This window comes from Cervus elaphus, chromosome 4, assembly GCF_910594005.1.
Source record: "Cervus elaphus chromosome 4, mCerEla1.1, whole genome shotgun sequence".
In the NCBI taxonomy this organism is placed as follows: Eukaryota; Metazoa; Chordata; class Mammalia; order Artiodactyla; family Cervidae; genus Cervus; species Cervus elaphus.
The window spans coordinates 26,359,193-26,371,539 of record NC_057818.1 but is presented as its reverse complement, the minus strand read 5'-3'; the positions used below and the strand labels follow the sequence as shown (position 1 = coordinate 26,371,539).

Genomic DNA, 12,347 nt, shown 5'->3' with positions numbered 1-12,347 from the left:
AGACTTTTTCAGGAGCATTCTAGACTGAAAGTCAAATCCCTAATGAGGAGTGGCTTAGGCTCGTCCCTTGCATTTTCATTTCTTTCACTCTTCACCTTGTGGGTTATTCCCTTCTGGCTACCTCCCAGGAATCCCAACCTGGTTTTGCCTTCTGTGGATATATCACAGTGGCTATGTGCTTGGAGCCAGACATTTTACTAGCTGAGTCACTCGGGCAAAGTCCTTACTCTCTGAGCCTCAGTTTCCTCCTTGGTAGATAGGAATAAGGATACTAGCTTCACAAGTGAGGGTGAAAGATGATCTGGATTAGATACTTGGTGTGGTACCCGGTGCTTAGTAAATGGTAGCCATCCTAATGGTAGTACTGTTATCCTCGGCCTCCCCCGTCTGGGTAGAGTGTCCAGAGTTTCTGTGAGTGGTGATTTATGGCAGGTTTATCCATCCTGCTGGCATTCTTCAGTTGTAGCTTGAACACTGACGTGATGATGGGTCAGATCTGGCCATCAGAGCTCCAACCGCCTCCTTCTCCTCGGTGCTTTCCTCTCAGTTAAATGTTAATTGCTCAGGCACACCCAGTTCCTTGGCTCGGGTGTCCTAGCCGTGGGTATATGGCTCAGCTGTCGTCTTTAAGCCCCTCCAGGAAAACGAAAAGAAAAAGCTTGGTGGCAGTGCACCATCACTTGGACTTGGATGTTTCTTGATTTCTTGGCGTGCCCAGCCCACTTAGGTGTAACAGTATGGAATGCAAGTTCTACTTGGTGGGAGGCTAGATCTTGGCAACACTTCCATAGTGTTGAACACAAGAAGCCAGTCGCACATTCTTGCCTTAGTGATGCTGGGCGGGGCTGGTATTTTGCTCCCTTACCTGCTGGAGCAAGGGTTTAGGGAGAAGAGTGTCACGGCACGAACAGGCAGAATGGGTCCCAGCATCAGAGCTCCACGGAGCAATGGACAACATGACCAAGAGACAACGTTCGCTCTGAGCTTTAGATCATCGGCTGGACGTCTCCTTCAGTTTTACACATGGTCGTGAACATCCGTATCCCTTACATTGATTTGTTCATTGGTCAGCATTTACTGAGGGCCCACTGTGGACAGGCCAGGGATGTTTTGGATGTTTGCAGATGATAGTGTCTTCCTCCTGAAAAAAGTCCCGTGAAGCAGCCCTTCTTTACATTTTATAGAGGAAGCGAAAGCTCACAGTGATTCAGTGACTTGCCCAAGGTCACACAGGTAGATGTCAGAACCAGAATCTTAATTTGAGCCTGTAAGTCTGGGTTTCTGTGGTTTCAATGAAACTTTAAAACAAATGCTAGTGCCCAGGCCTCAGTGGTGGTGACTCAAGTAAAGTAGTCTTTTAGTCAGATTTCTGGGTTCACTTTTCATCCTGCTGTCCATGTGCAAAAAGCAAATAGCACCAAGGCATGGTTTGTTCTTAGTGAAGTGCAGTTGACATATTACATTAGTTTCAGGTGTACAACATAATTATTCAATATTGTGTATATTGTGAAGTGACCTATCACCAGAGTTACCAAACCATCTTTTTCTTGTGATGACAGCTTTTGAGGTCTACTCTCTTAGCAAGTTTCAAATATACAAGCTGGTATTATTAACTATAGTCAACATGGTATATGTTACATCCCCAGGACTGACTGACCTTGGTTTGTTTTTTAAGTGGTGATTTACCTGGTCAGGAGTTCAGTACATTCCTTTCCCTGGTGAACTCAAACTAACTGGGAGTAGAGGGCTTGCTTGACTGATCCATCCAACATCGGGCAGAGAAGGGGGAAGAAAGACATGACTAGATCTGCTCCCTTGTGCAGCTGCGAAGTGGGGGCTGCTGGCAGCACACTGAGGTAGGTGGTCCACAGGAGTTTGGGCATTTATGATGGGCCTGATGCAAGGCAGGAACTTGGCTTAACCTGCCCAGCAGATGTCAGCCTCCATAGCTTCACCAGTCTGGCAAATTATTCACAAGGGGAGGTGTAAGGGAGAGGTCTGCATCAGAATGTGTCTTTCCAATATACCCATCCCCTGGGGCCTAAGGAGAGGATGTGGGGCTGGGAGGAGAAGGCTGTTCCACTAGAGAAGGCTCTGGTCAATCTGAACTTGACAGATTCTCCCAGGCTGAACTGGGTACAAACTTCCCTGGATGTGACTTCCAGCTAGACTCACTTCAGCTACCAAACAGGAGGGTAAAGTCAGCAGTCACGGGGTGTTATTTCAACCACCATGCAGTCTTGCAGCCGGCCTGAGCAAGGGCTGGGTATGAACCAGAGGTGCCAGTCCTGGGATTCTATCCATAGGGTCAAGATGACCCTTGGCTGGTGGGCTGTGACTTCCCAAAGGTCACTGAGGCTCCCTGCAGTCAGCCCTCTCAGGAGAAGTGAAGATGTCCCTCGAGAATGTTTCAACTGACTTGGTGGCCATGGAATCAGCAGAGGCATCAGAAGCCTAGGATATACATGTCCCTCGCTCACTCCCACCAGATGGACACTGGCTCCTGAACTTACCAGGAACCTGGAAGGTAGGAACATGCCTGGTGCACCATCCCGGTATAGCAGGCCACTAGTAAGACTTGCTGACCTGGGAGAGTAGGTTAAGATAACTGACTGCCCAGTTCATTGGAGAGGAGGGGCAAATTTCATTAGCAGCTTGAGCAGAAAACTGCCTCATAGAGTCTGAGGAAGACAGTCAATGCAGTTGAAAAAGTGCAGACTCTGGAGTTGGCCAGACCTGGAGCTAAGTTCTGGCTCTGCCTCTAATAGATTTGATTAGCCTCTGCTTGTTTCCTCATCTCTGAAATGGTCATAGGCAGGGGCTCGTGGAAGGGTTCATCAAGATTATGCCTGTAATATGCTTAGTAGGGAGCTGGAAACCTAGTGCTTAATATGAATGTCTGTTGTTGGTTGCACTCAGGCCTGTGGCGTAGGGGCTGACTGGACCTCCAAGGAGGAGGTGGACAAGAGAGAAAGATGTGTTTGTTATGTTGAGGAGAGGGAACTGGACTTCTGGAGTTTCAGAGATGCGTCACCTGGCTAGTTTCATGAGGTTGGGCCTGAGCCCAGGTTGGGGCATGCGAGAGAAACCAACAGCTGCTGCAGCGGGGACAAAAGCAGCCCTGTTGCGTTAGCATCCTGAAGCCAGAGACGCTTTCACGTGCTGTAAACCACGGGGTGTACCCCAGTGCCTGGAGGACCTCCAGGGGCAGCAGATAGGTGGCAGCGACTATGGTCTTGTGGAGGGGGGAAGCAGGTTTGGGGAGACATAGGCCAGGGTGTGGACCATGAGGGAGAAGGGCAGGGCACCATGTGTGTTGGCCGGGACAGCATGGGCTCTGCCGGGGCCCAGAAGGCCTGTGATCACTGGCGAGGGCTCATGCATTCCATCCTGCCGCAGATGTTTACTGAGCATGCACAATGTGCCAGGCTGTGTGCCAGTTTAACAGCTGTATTCTGTTTGTGTGGAATGCATGTCCCCAAGTACCGACTTGGTAATGGTACCGACTTCACAGGCTTGCTGGGGGAAAGGCGTTTTCCTGTTTCCTTTCCCAGATCAGTGAGCCTGTCAGGTCCCAGCTGAGGAAGGAGCTGACACAGGGACATCCAAAACTCCTTTATTACCCTGAGTATAACAAATAGAACATGGTCACAGTATAAAAAAACAGCAGGAATTAGGTGCAGGCTACCACAGAGTAGGCACCAGGGACACGTTCCGTTGAGTCTGCAGCTAGTTACTTGGAAAAAACCAATTATGACTGTAAAAATTTTATTCTCTTTAATAATAATAATTCCACTAAAATTATACAAAGTACATTCAATACTTAAGAGTGGCGAGGGTGGGGATAGAAGGAGAGGAAGCCAGTTTGGCCTGGAAGCATCATCAGTCAACTCCAACAAAGGAAGCCCAGCTGGGCAGGAGGAAGTTGGGGGTGGAGGTCCGGTTGTAAAAAATAAAAATGTGGATCATTAAAAAAAAAAAAATAGGGCCACCCACAAGGAAGCAGGGTGAGCGTGCATGTTCCTGGGGAGGGCAGGAGGCCCAGCCGGCATGCTGCTGCTGGGGAAGGGCTGGCACTCAGGCGGGCTCTGAGTTGGTGGGGGGCAGGTTTTTATGCTTGAAATACTGAACAACTTGTTGGGGCAGTTCTGCCAGCACAGCTTTGGCCAAGGTCTCTTTTGCCGCCTGCAGGGTAGGGTAGAGAGTGAGGAGAGAGAAAGGATTACTGGATGAAGTGGGGAGGCGCACCACACCCAGGCAGCTGGTATAGAAGGTGTCCCTGGAGGACAAGCTGGACCAGAAAACCAGAACTGTCTAAAACTAGCATCCCTCAGTCCAGCCCAAGCCTGAAATCCCACCCTTAGCAGCACTTTCCTTTGCCTTGACACTAAGTGTGACTTACCTGAGCACGCGACGTGCCCAGGAGTAACATTTCAGGATGAATTTGTCTGTAGGAGGCTTTTGGGGGAAAGAGATGGTGGATGCGGGCTGCACAGCCTACTCATCTTGCAAACATTTCCTGATCTCCTCCTCGGCCGGGATCAAGGGGCTGCGACTGTCTGATTCGCTGCTCATCACCCAGACACAGGCCGGGCACACCAGGAGCTTGGTCAGTGTCCGTGCGGTGCCTGGGTGGGCAGTGCTCAGCACTTGTCCTCAGGAAGCTCACACTCCAGAGGAAGGAACTGAACCAGCTCAGGCAAACCCACAGGGTCCTGGGCAGAGAGGTGAGTACCAGTGCTTCCAGACTGGAGTGGGCAGTTCTTCCAGGGACTAGCTCCCAGGACCTGAGCCACAGCACCCCGAAGTCCTTATGGTGGAGGCAGCAGAGGCCAGGAGGAGAGGAACGCAGTGTGCCTCTCATCAAATGAGAGGTAGGCTCCAGGCTGGCAGTACAGGGTAGCATCTGAGAGCTCCCTCTGGGGCTGCTTGTGGGCCCTGCTGCAAGGGCAGTGCCCAAGAAGTTAATGCCAGCCTCCCTGTAAGCAGACCTGGGTCCCCTGCAGAAGGACCAGAGCCACCTCCAGGAGCGTAGGAGGCCTCCAGTTCACCCTCAGAGAAGCTCTCAGGGAGAGGAGGCCATTGTGAGGTGGGCCTTGTTTTCCACCTGAAGTGAGAAGGCTGGTGAGCTATGAATCCCAGGAAAGCCACTCAAAAGCCCCTCAGGGCCTCTGCTCTCATCTCTTTCTCCTGGGATGGTTTGCCCCACATGGATAATTCTGACTTTTGGTTCAGGGTTAGAAGGCAGGTCCTCTTGGAAGCCCTGTCCTGAAGCCCCCAGTCTGGATTAGGCACCACTCCCCTGAGTTGCTGAAGCAAGTGCTCAGCGACTGCCACGTAGCCTCCCCGGGGGACAGGGCCTGGCATGGCCCCGGGCACGTGGTAGGCCCTCAGGAAGTGTGTAGTCAACAGAGCTGAGGGTAGAGGAGCCTAGGACTGGGCAGGCAGTCCCAGCGCCTTCATCCTGGATTGTTAATTGTGCTGGTTGGGGTCCTGTAACTGCCCCCTCCCCAGTCCGCTCCCACACTCACGTTGCGGAATTCTCGAAAGGGCACGAACTGCACAATATCGCGGGCTGCCTCCTCCCCTGTGTGGGAGCGCAGCATGCGGCTGTCCCCGTCCAGGAACTCCATGGCTGCGAAGTCGGCGTTGCCCACGCCCACGATGATGATGGACATGGGCAGCTTGGAAGCCTGCACCACAGCGTGCCGCGTCTCCTCCATGTCACTGATGACACCATCCGTGATGATGAGGAGGATGAAGTATTGCTGTGGGAGGGGGTCAGCAGGCACTCGGCACAGCCCAGGGCCCCTGGCTACCCTTCCCCTCCCTCCTTCCCCACCTGCGCCAACCCCTCTGACCCCTGGGAGGAAGGCGGCGCTCCTCCCTCCACGCTCGGGCCCTGCAGGCCTCTATCACAGCCGGAAGCACAGACTGCTTGCTCTCTTCCTCTGCCTTTCCCAGCTCAGGAGTCTGAGAGCTCCAGACTCCAGGCCTGGCTCTGATAGTGGCTACACCGTGGGACTCCGGGCCACTGTCTCAACTGGCTGTGCCTCCGTTTCTTCATCTGCAGAATGGGAGTTTCCACACCTCTCAAAGAGACCACGCCAGCCACGTGGTAGCAGCTCGGTAATTAACAGCTGTACCCCCGCAGAGCAAGGCCCACCGCTGCTGGGGAAGATGCCTTCTGGCCTGTGGACTCTGAGACCAGCCTACCCTTCTCTACTCCACCTGCACGTGAACACCTGTGACCCTGCTCATTCCCTATCAGCACAGCCGACCTTGTAGGAGCTAAGCAGTTCATCTAGGTCAGTGCTTCTGGGAGTGTGGGGTCTGCTGGCAACAAGCAGACTCTGGGCACACCCCAGACACAGCATCAGTCACAGTGGGGAGGATACTGGTTTTGCAGTGGTCTTTGAATTCTACAAACTGTACCCAGGAGGAAGTCTGTCTGGTGCCAGTGTGTCGCACTTGCTAACCCTCCCTCTTAACAAAGAGAAGGCAGGAACCTAAGAGCTCCAGAGATAGCAGTCTCTAGGTAGACCTTGCTACCACTGTGCTGCCTGATGTAGTTATTTTTATTGTTACTCTCTATCCTAGCAAATAATAACTAACTTTTCCTGTACAGTGGGTTATAGTTTCTCTATAAAATTAAGTGAAAAAAAAATACTGAATAATAATTAGTGTAGGTGATAGGTGGCCATAGCACAGACTGTGGAGGTGGGGGGTAGGCGAATGAAGTTCAGGAAAGCTCACTGGATGATCTCTGGGCAGAAGCCCCAGGACTCCCAGCTGCCTGAGAGCTCATCTTCAACTTGGTTCTGTGCCTAGCCTCCCCTGGCCCCTTTTGGGGACTCAGTTTTCCCTATCCATAAAATGAACAGAAAAGCCCTTGTGGTCCTAACAGTCTCTGTTTAGGGCTTTTGCCTTTTTGTCTGACCCTTCTGATTCTTAGGAGAGGCGATGTGGACCCAGAATAGTCAAGGTCATAGAGGTAAAAAGGGCAGAACCAAGCCAGCTCCCAAGTAAGCATCTGGCCACCTTCTCACTCAGCAAAGCCGTTCACTGCCTGGGAAGCACATGGAGACCACAAGTTCAGCCATCAAGGATTCCTTACTCTCCTGCCTGTCCCCAGACACAGCTGTGGAAGGCAGGAATGAACCGCATGGAGGTATGGACCCCACCATCCTAAGCCCCAACCCCCAACAGTAATCCAGCTTCTGCACTGTGCCTTTAAGAGACTGATCACTTGGCTGGGGATGGATACCTGTTGCTATGGAGATGGCAGCCTGAATCCTTGCAGTGGAGGCTGCTGCTGCCAGTCCCCATTCCTCCAGTTGGGGGTCACCTCATAAGCCCTTCCAGACTCTTGTCCCCTTACAGCCCACCATCGTCCCAGCCAGCCAGCACCCCCTTCTCTTTGTGGCCCTCTCACCCCACTGCTATCCTACCACAAATGGTCCAGGACAGTATTTCTGGGGTACCTAAGTTGGCAGGAGAAGCCTGGCTATGAGGACAGAAAAGAACACTTGGCCTTGGGTAACAGGCTTCTCCACTCAGAGGGTGGGGCTGGTTTCCAAGCCCCGTCCAGCTCAGACCACAGTCTCCCACCCTCCTCCTGACACGGCCCTCTTGACTTCCCTTTCAGCCAGCCACGTGTCTGCATTTGGAGACTTGGAGCCCACAGGCCTGGGTTCCTGCAGAACTGTAGGCACCAACTAAAAGGGTGAGTCATGGTGGCAGTGACCACACACACTCCCTGTCACCCTCACTCTGGGATTCTCCTTTTGGAGATGGGGAGACAAGCTGACGGGTTCAATGACTTGCTCAAGGACTCAGCCAGGAAGGGCATAGTTGAGGTTCAAGCCCAAGCCTGGGGCTCTGCCACAATGGCATCGGTGCCCAGTAGCTGTCTCTCCAATAGTGGGGCCTGGCAGGGCAAAGGTTTCTGCACCCTCTTCCCCAGCACCCCAGTTCAGGAGGCCTGAATGGCCAGGACAGCTGCCTAGGGCAGGGCCCAGAGGCATGGCATGAGACTCTCAACCCTTACTCCTGTGCTCCAGCCAAACAACCACAGTGCCCACATCTATGTCCCAGGCCTCAGCATCTGTGCAGCTGGGCCCGCCGGGGAGCAGCCTGGGCCAGCCTTGGCACTGGAAGTGCCACTGACAAGTCCTGGGCTTCATAGCCCATCCCAGGCAAAAATGAGGTTGTCCAGGAGCCCGAAGGTCTACTCCATAGGAGTCTACAACCCCATCCCCAAGACATCAAAGGAGAGATGGGAAGGATGTTGCGGAAGGGGAGAAAGAAGGGAGGCGTCAGGCAGGAGGAGGTGGGCAGGGCCTCTGCTGTCCCCACAGGCAGTCCTGGTCCACCCTACCCCAAGCTTTCCCACCTCCATGCCTTTCCTGGTTTTCCTCCTGCCTGGGAACCCTCCCCAGCTATAGCTCCAAGGCTCCCGGAGGCCTGAGCTCTGCTTCCGCTGCCAGTGAATACCCCCTGGGGAGGACTTCTCTGTACACTTCTCCCCCCCACCCCACCCCCTAAGAGCTCCTCAGGGCAGCCCCTCCCCCCAGGCCTTCTGTATCTTATGGGCCTGGCACCCTGTGTGTGTTCCATAAACATGACCAACTGCCACCGGGTCAAACCCAGATCCCAAATCTCCAACACATTACAAGGATGGAGTGTATCTTGTCCTTACCCAAGAGGTTTTTTCAGGTTTCTCAGGCTGTAAATGGTCACTTCCCCTAGTACATTTAAGGTGTGATTTGATTTATATGAAACTGACTTGACCACAGAATTCCAGGCAGAGTCCAGGAAAGTTGCACTCATTCCTAGCTTACTTCTGAGAAGTTGGCAGCTGAGGGCCCTGGGGAGTGGAGGGAGATTCCCAGGGTGCTGACTGCTCCCCGCACGCCCCCCCCCCCCACCATTAGGACTGGTTGCCTAGGCAGCCAACCAGCAGTGGACCACGGATAAGAAGGCCCAGGTCATAGGGGTCAGAGGAGAGGGGAGGATGAGGAGCTCTCCACAGTAAGAGCCCCGTGGTCCCACCCAAACTTAGTATCTTTCAGTGACTATCACTGCCCTCAAGAGAAAGTCCAGGTTCCTCACTAGCTTAGAAGGCATCTCTGGGACCTGGCCTACCTTTCAACCGTACCCCCACCCACCCCTCTTACATCACACCCCTTCCTTCAGTTACGCCACACACCACACCTCCAAGCCTTTGCCCTATTCTGTTCCCTCTGCCTGGGACACTCCACACACACACACCCTTTATGAGACCAACTCTTAAGCATCCTCCAAGTCTCAGCTTGGACCTCACTCCTCGAGGAAGCCAGCTCTGAGCCCTCGTCTGGGGTAGGTGCCACCTTTATAATCCTGTGCTTCTGCCATCCGTTTAATCCGTTGGTATTACAGCTGCTGTCTCCTGGCCCAGCTCCCCACTAGACCACTGGCCCTGGAAGGGCAGCGGCCATGGCCTGGGATCATGGTCTCCCCACTGCTGCACAGAAACACACAGTGTAGAACCGAGCTATGTGAATGAATGGGAGAGCGCGGGCCTGCCTGGAGAGATGCTTCCACCACCTGCTCTTGATTTCCTGTGTGTGGGTGTGCGTGCATGTTCGTGTGCCGGGGACAGGGAGGATGAAGCCACACCAAGTGTTTCCCAAACAGCGGCTGTTCAAAAGCATCAGGTAACGCACAGATCACTTCCTTTTGCTTTAGGCCTAAATGAGCTCAGCATCACCAATTGCCGGCCCAAGAGGCGTCCTCAGAAGATTCACCAACCCACGTTGATTAGGGGCTGTCAAGTGCCAGGCTCTGTGCTGAGCAGTTTGGATGCCGATCTGCTTGAATCCTTGCAGTGCTTCCCTTAGGCAGGCAGCATTCCATCATCCCCGTTGTATACGCGAGAAAACCGAAGTTCGGAGAGCTTAAGTACCCTGCACTGGGTCCCACTGTCAGGAAGTGGGGAGCTGGGATTTAAGCCAGGTCAGTGGGCCCCCAGAGCTTGAGGCTGAACCATCAGGCAGCCCCACCTTCAGCACACAGTGGTAGGGACAGAGTGAAGGCAGGAGGTCTTCTTGGACAGCAGAGTGGGAGGGGCGTCTTGGAGCCCAGAGATGCTGGCCGGAGGTCACACCCAGGGTGGGTGACAGTGCTTCCCCGGGGTGAGGGAGCCAGGGTTGGAAGGGCCTGGTCATGACGAAAGGGGCTGGGGGATTGTGAGGATTAGGACTGGTCAGGATCAAGACTGGCTCAGAGCAAGCGCCAAGTTCTTCCCTGTGAGGGCCCTCAGCAGTTGTTCCCCAGAACACAAAGACACCTTCCTGGCAGTCCCCAGCGCCCAAGCCTCTCCAGACTGAGGGTCTAGCAGGTACTGGCCCCCTTCTCAGGACCTCAGCTCCTGCCCCTGCTCGGCAGGTGAAAAAGCACAAGAGGAACCCTGGGCTCCATTCCTGCTCCACCCCATTTTTTACGCTTAAACAAGAATGCAGGCCATTCTTCCATCCCTCTGAAAGCGAGTCCAGGCAGATAAAAGACTAAGCGGGACAGTGGCTTGGGCAGCAGCAGGCATCCAAACAGTGTGTGAGGTGAGGGGCTGCCCTCTCTCTGCCCTCTCCAGTTCTAACCCAGGAACATAAAAAAGCAACTCGCAGGTCCTCCCCAGTTACTTCCCATTCAGGTGGGCTTACTTGTTCCGTTTCATAAAGGAAACAGGCTCAGAGCCATCAGCTGCTGCCACCAAGGCCAGGACTAGAGCAGGTCATGCTCTCTGGAGCAGAAACGACCGGGACCACCTTCCTTCGAACCGACCTCATGCAGTGACCTCCCTCCTGTCCGTCACCGGCATCTGCTGTCCCCTCTGCCTGGGGGCTCTCCCCAGAACCCTCTGCCGCCTGTCTTTCCTTGTCCTCAGGTCTCACGGGTTGCCAGCTGTTGTGTTATCACATTTTAACCCTAACACCACCACCTCAAGGTCAGTCCTGTTACTATTCCCATGGTACACACGAGGCCCAGAGAGAGTACGTGATTTACCCAGGTCACACAGTGATGAACAGGCGGGGCAGGATTCACACCCTGGCAGGCTGACCAGTGTTGTCTGCTCTCATAACCTCCCCTCCTCTTAGCTTGGCCTCCGTCTTCGGGAATTCAGCCTCTACCTCCTCAGCAGGTGCCTCCCTCCTCCGGGCAGTCCGAATGGGACCAGGTCCCTTTCCCTTTCAGAGAGGCCCTGGCTGAGTCACCTCCTCCCAGCTCCTCGTGCGGTGCACAGCACACGACAGGGGCCAACTTAAATCCATCCATTCCCAGAACACGAGCGTCTGCCGCAGCACCGGCCCCAGAGTAGATGAGAGACAGCAGACACACACACACTGCGCGGCCCCACGGGGCTGAGGGTCCAACGTGGGAGACACACACGAGACAGAAACGCAGAGTATGTGAAGGAGATGTTGCTGCCCTCATCAGCGTCAAGACAGGCATAAGCAGAAGGCAGGAGAGAGGCTTGAGTGAGTGTGCAGGGTAGGCCGCAGGTAAGTAGCAGTTGAGGGGACACTGAGGGATGGGACTGAGCCAGCATCGGGAAGAACCTCCACGCAGAGGAGATGGCAGAACAAAGGACAAGCTGGTGTCTCTGAGGGGCGGAACAAGGTGGAAGTGGGATGGTCACCGCAAGTGAAGAAAGGAGCGTGGGGCTGGGGGGGAGGAGGTGGGGAGGGGCAGGATCTGAGGTCTGCAGTTAAAGGACACGTCAGCAGGAGCGTGGATAGGAGGGGTGGGGGTGTGTGACAGTGGCCACGGCCGCGGGGCAGCCGGTGAATGAAGGCAGAGTGGAAAGGGCAGGCAGGAGCGACTTCAGCACTTGTGCAGCAACCCTTTCCTTCCAGAGGAGAAGGAAGCCGCCTTCCACCAAGGGCGCAGGGGCCTCAGTCACAGTCCAGGTTCCACCACCCCAATGCAGGTGCCGGTTCCCAGTCTGGGTTCAGCCTACTTGTGGCAGAAGACCCCCAACTCACATCACAAGCCCTGGGGGATGGCAGGGGAGGCAGACAGGTGGCCCCTTGGTGACCCCAATACTAGCACTGGGCCTGGAGCTGGGAGGGGGAGGGGAAAGAGTGGCTGGGATGCACAATGCCCTGGACAGCTGCTTGCCATATATTCCAGATGTCACAGAGCAGCCCTGTCACTGACCGCCAGACCTGGGCCAGACAGTTCCAAAGCCCTCAGTGTGAGGTGGGGGCTGCTCTAATTGGAACTGGATGGCCCAGAGGGTCTGCCTGAGGGCTGCAGGGACCCCAGACCCGGGTTTCCCTCTGCCCATGAAGGGACTTCCCAATAAT

The 12,347-nt window shown here is 54.4% G+C and overlaps 1 protein-coding gene and 1 long non-coding RNA gene across 2 annotated transcripts in view; one reads left to right on the top strand and one right to left on the bottom strand.

Moving 5' to 3' along the window:
• Positions 1–3,751: 3,751 nt before the first annotated feature.
• Positions 3,752–12,347, bottom strand: part of CPNE2 (copine 2) — a 52,870-nt gene continuing 44,274 nt past the window's right edge. Inside the window, exons 15-16 of the mRNA XM_043898545.1 lie at positions 5,532–5,768; positions 3,752–4,185 (exon numbers count right to left, since the gene is read on the bottom strand). Coding sequence (XP_043754480.1) covers positions 4,078–4,185; positions 5,532–5,768 — 345 coding nt within the window. The 3' untranslated portion in view covers positions 3,752–4,077. The remainder of the gene's footprint in view (positions 4,186–5,531; positions 5,769–12,347) is intronic.
• Positions 5,881–10,469, top strand: LOC122691759. Its single transcript, XR_006340500.1, has 3 exons — positions 5,881–7,171; positions 7,649–7,726; positions 9,421–10,469. It is a non-coding gene; the product is annotated as an uncharacterized LOC122691759 (long non-coding RNA).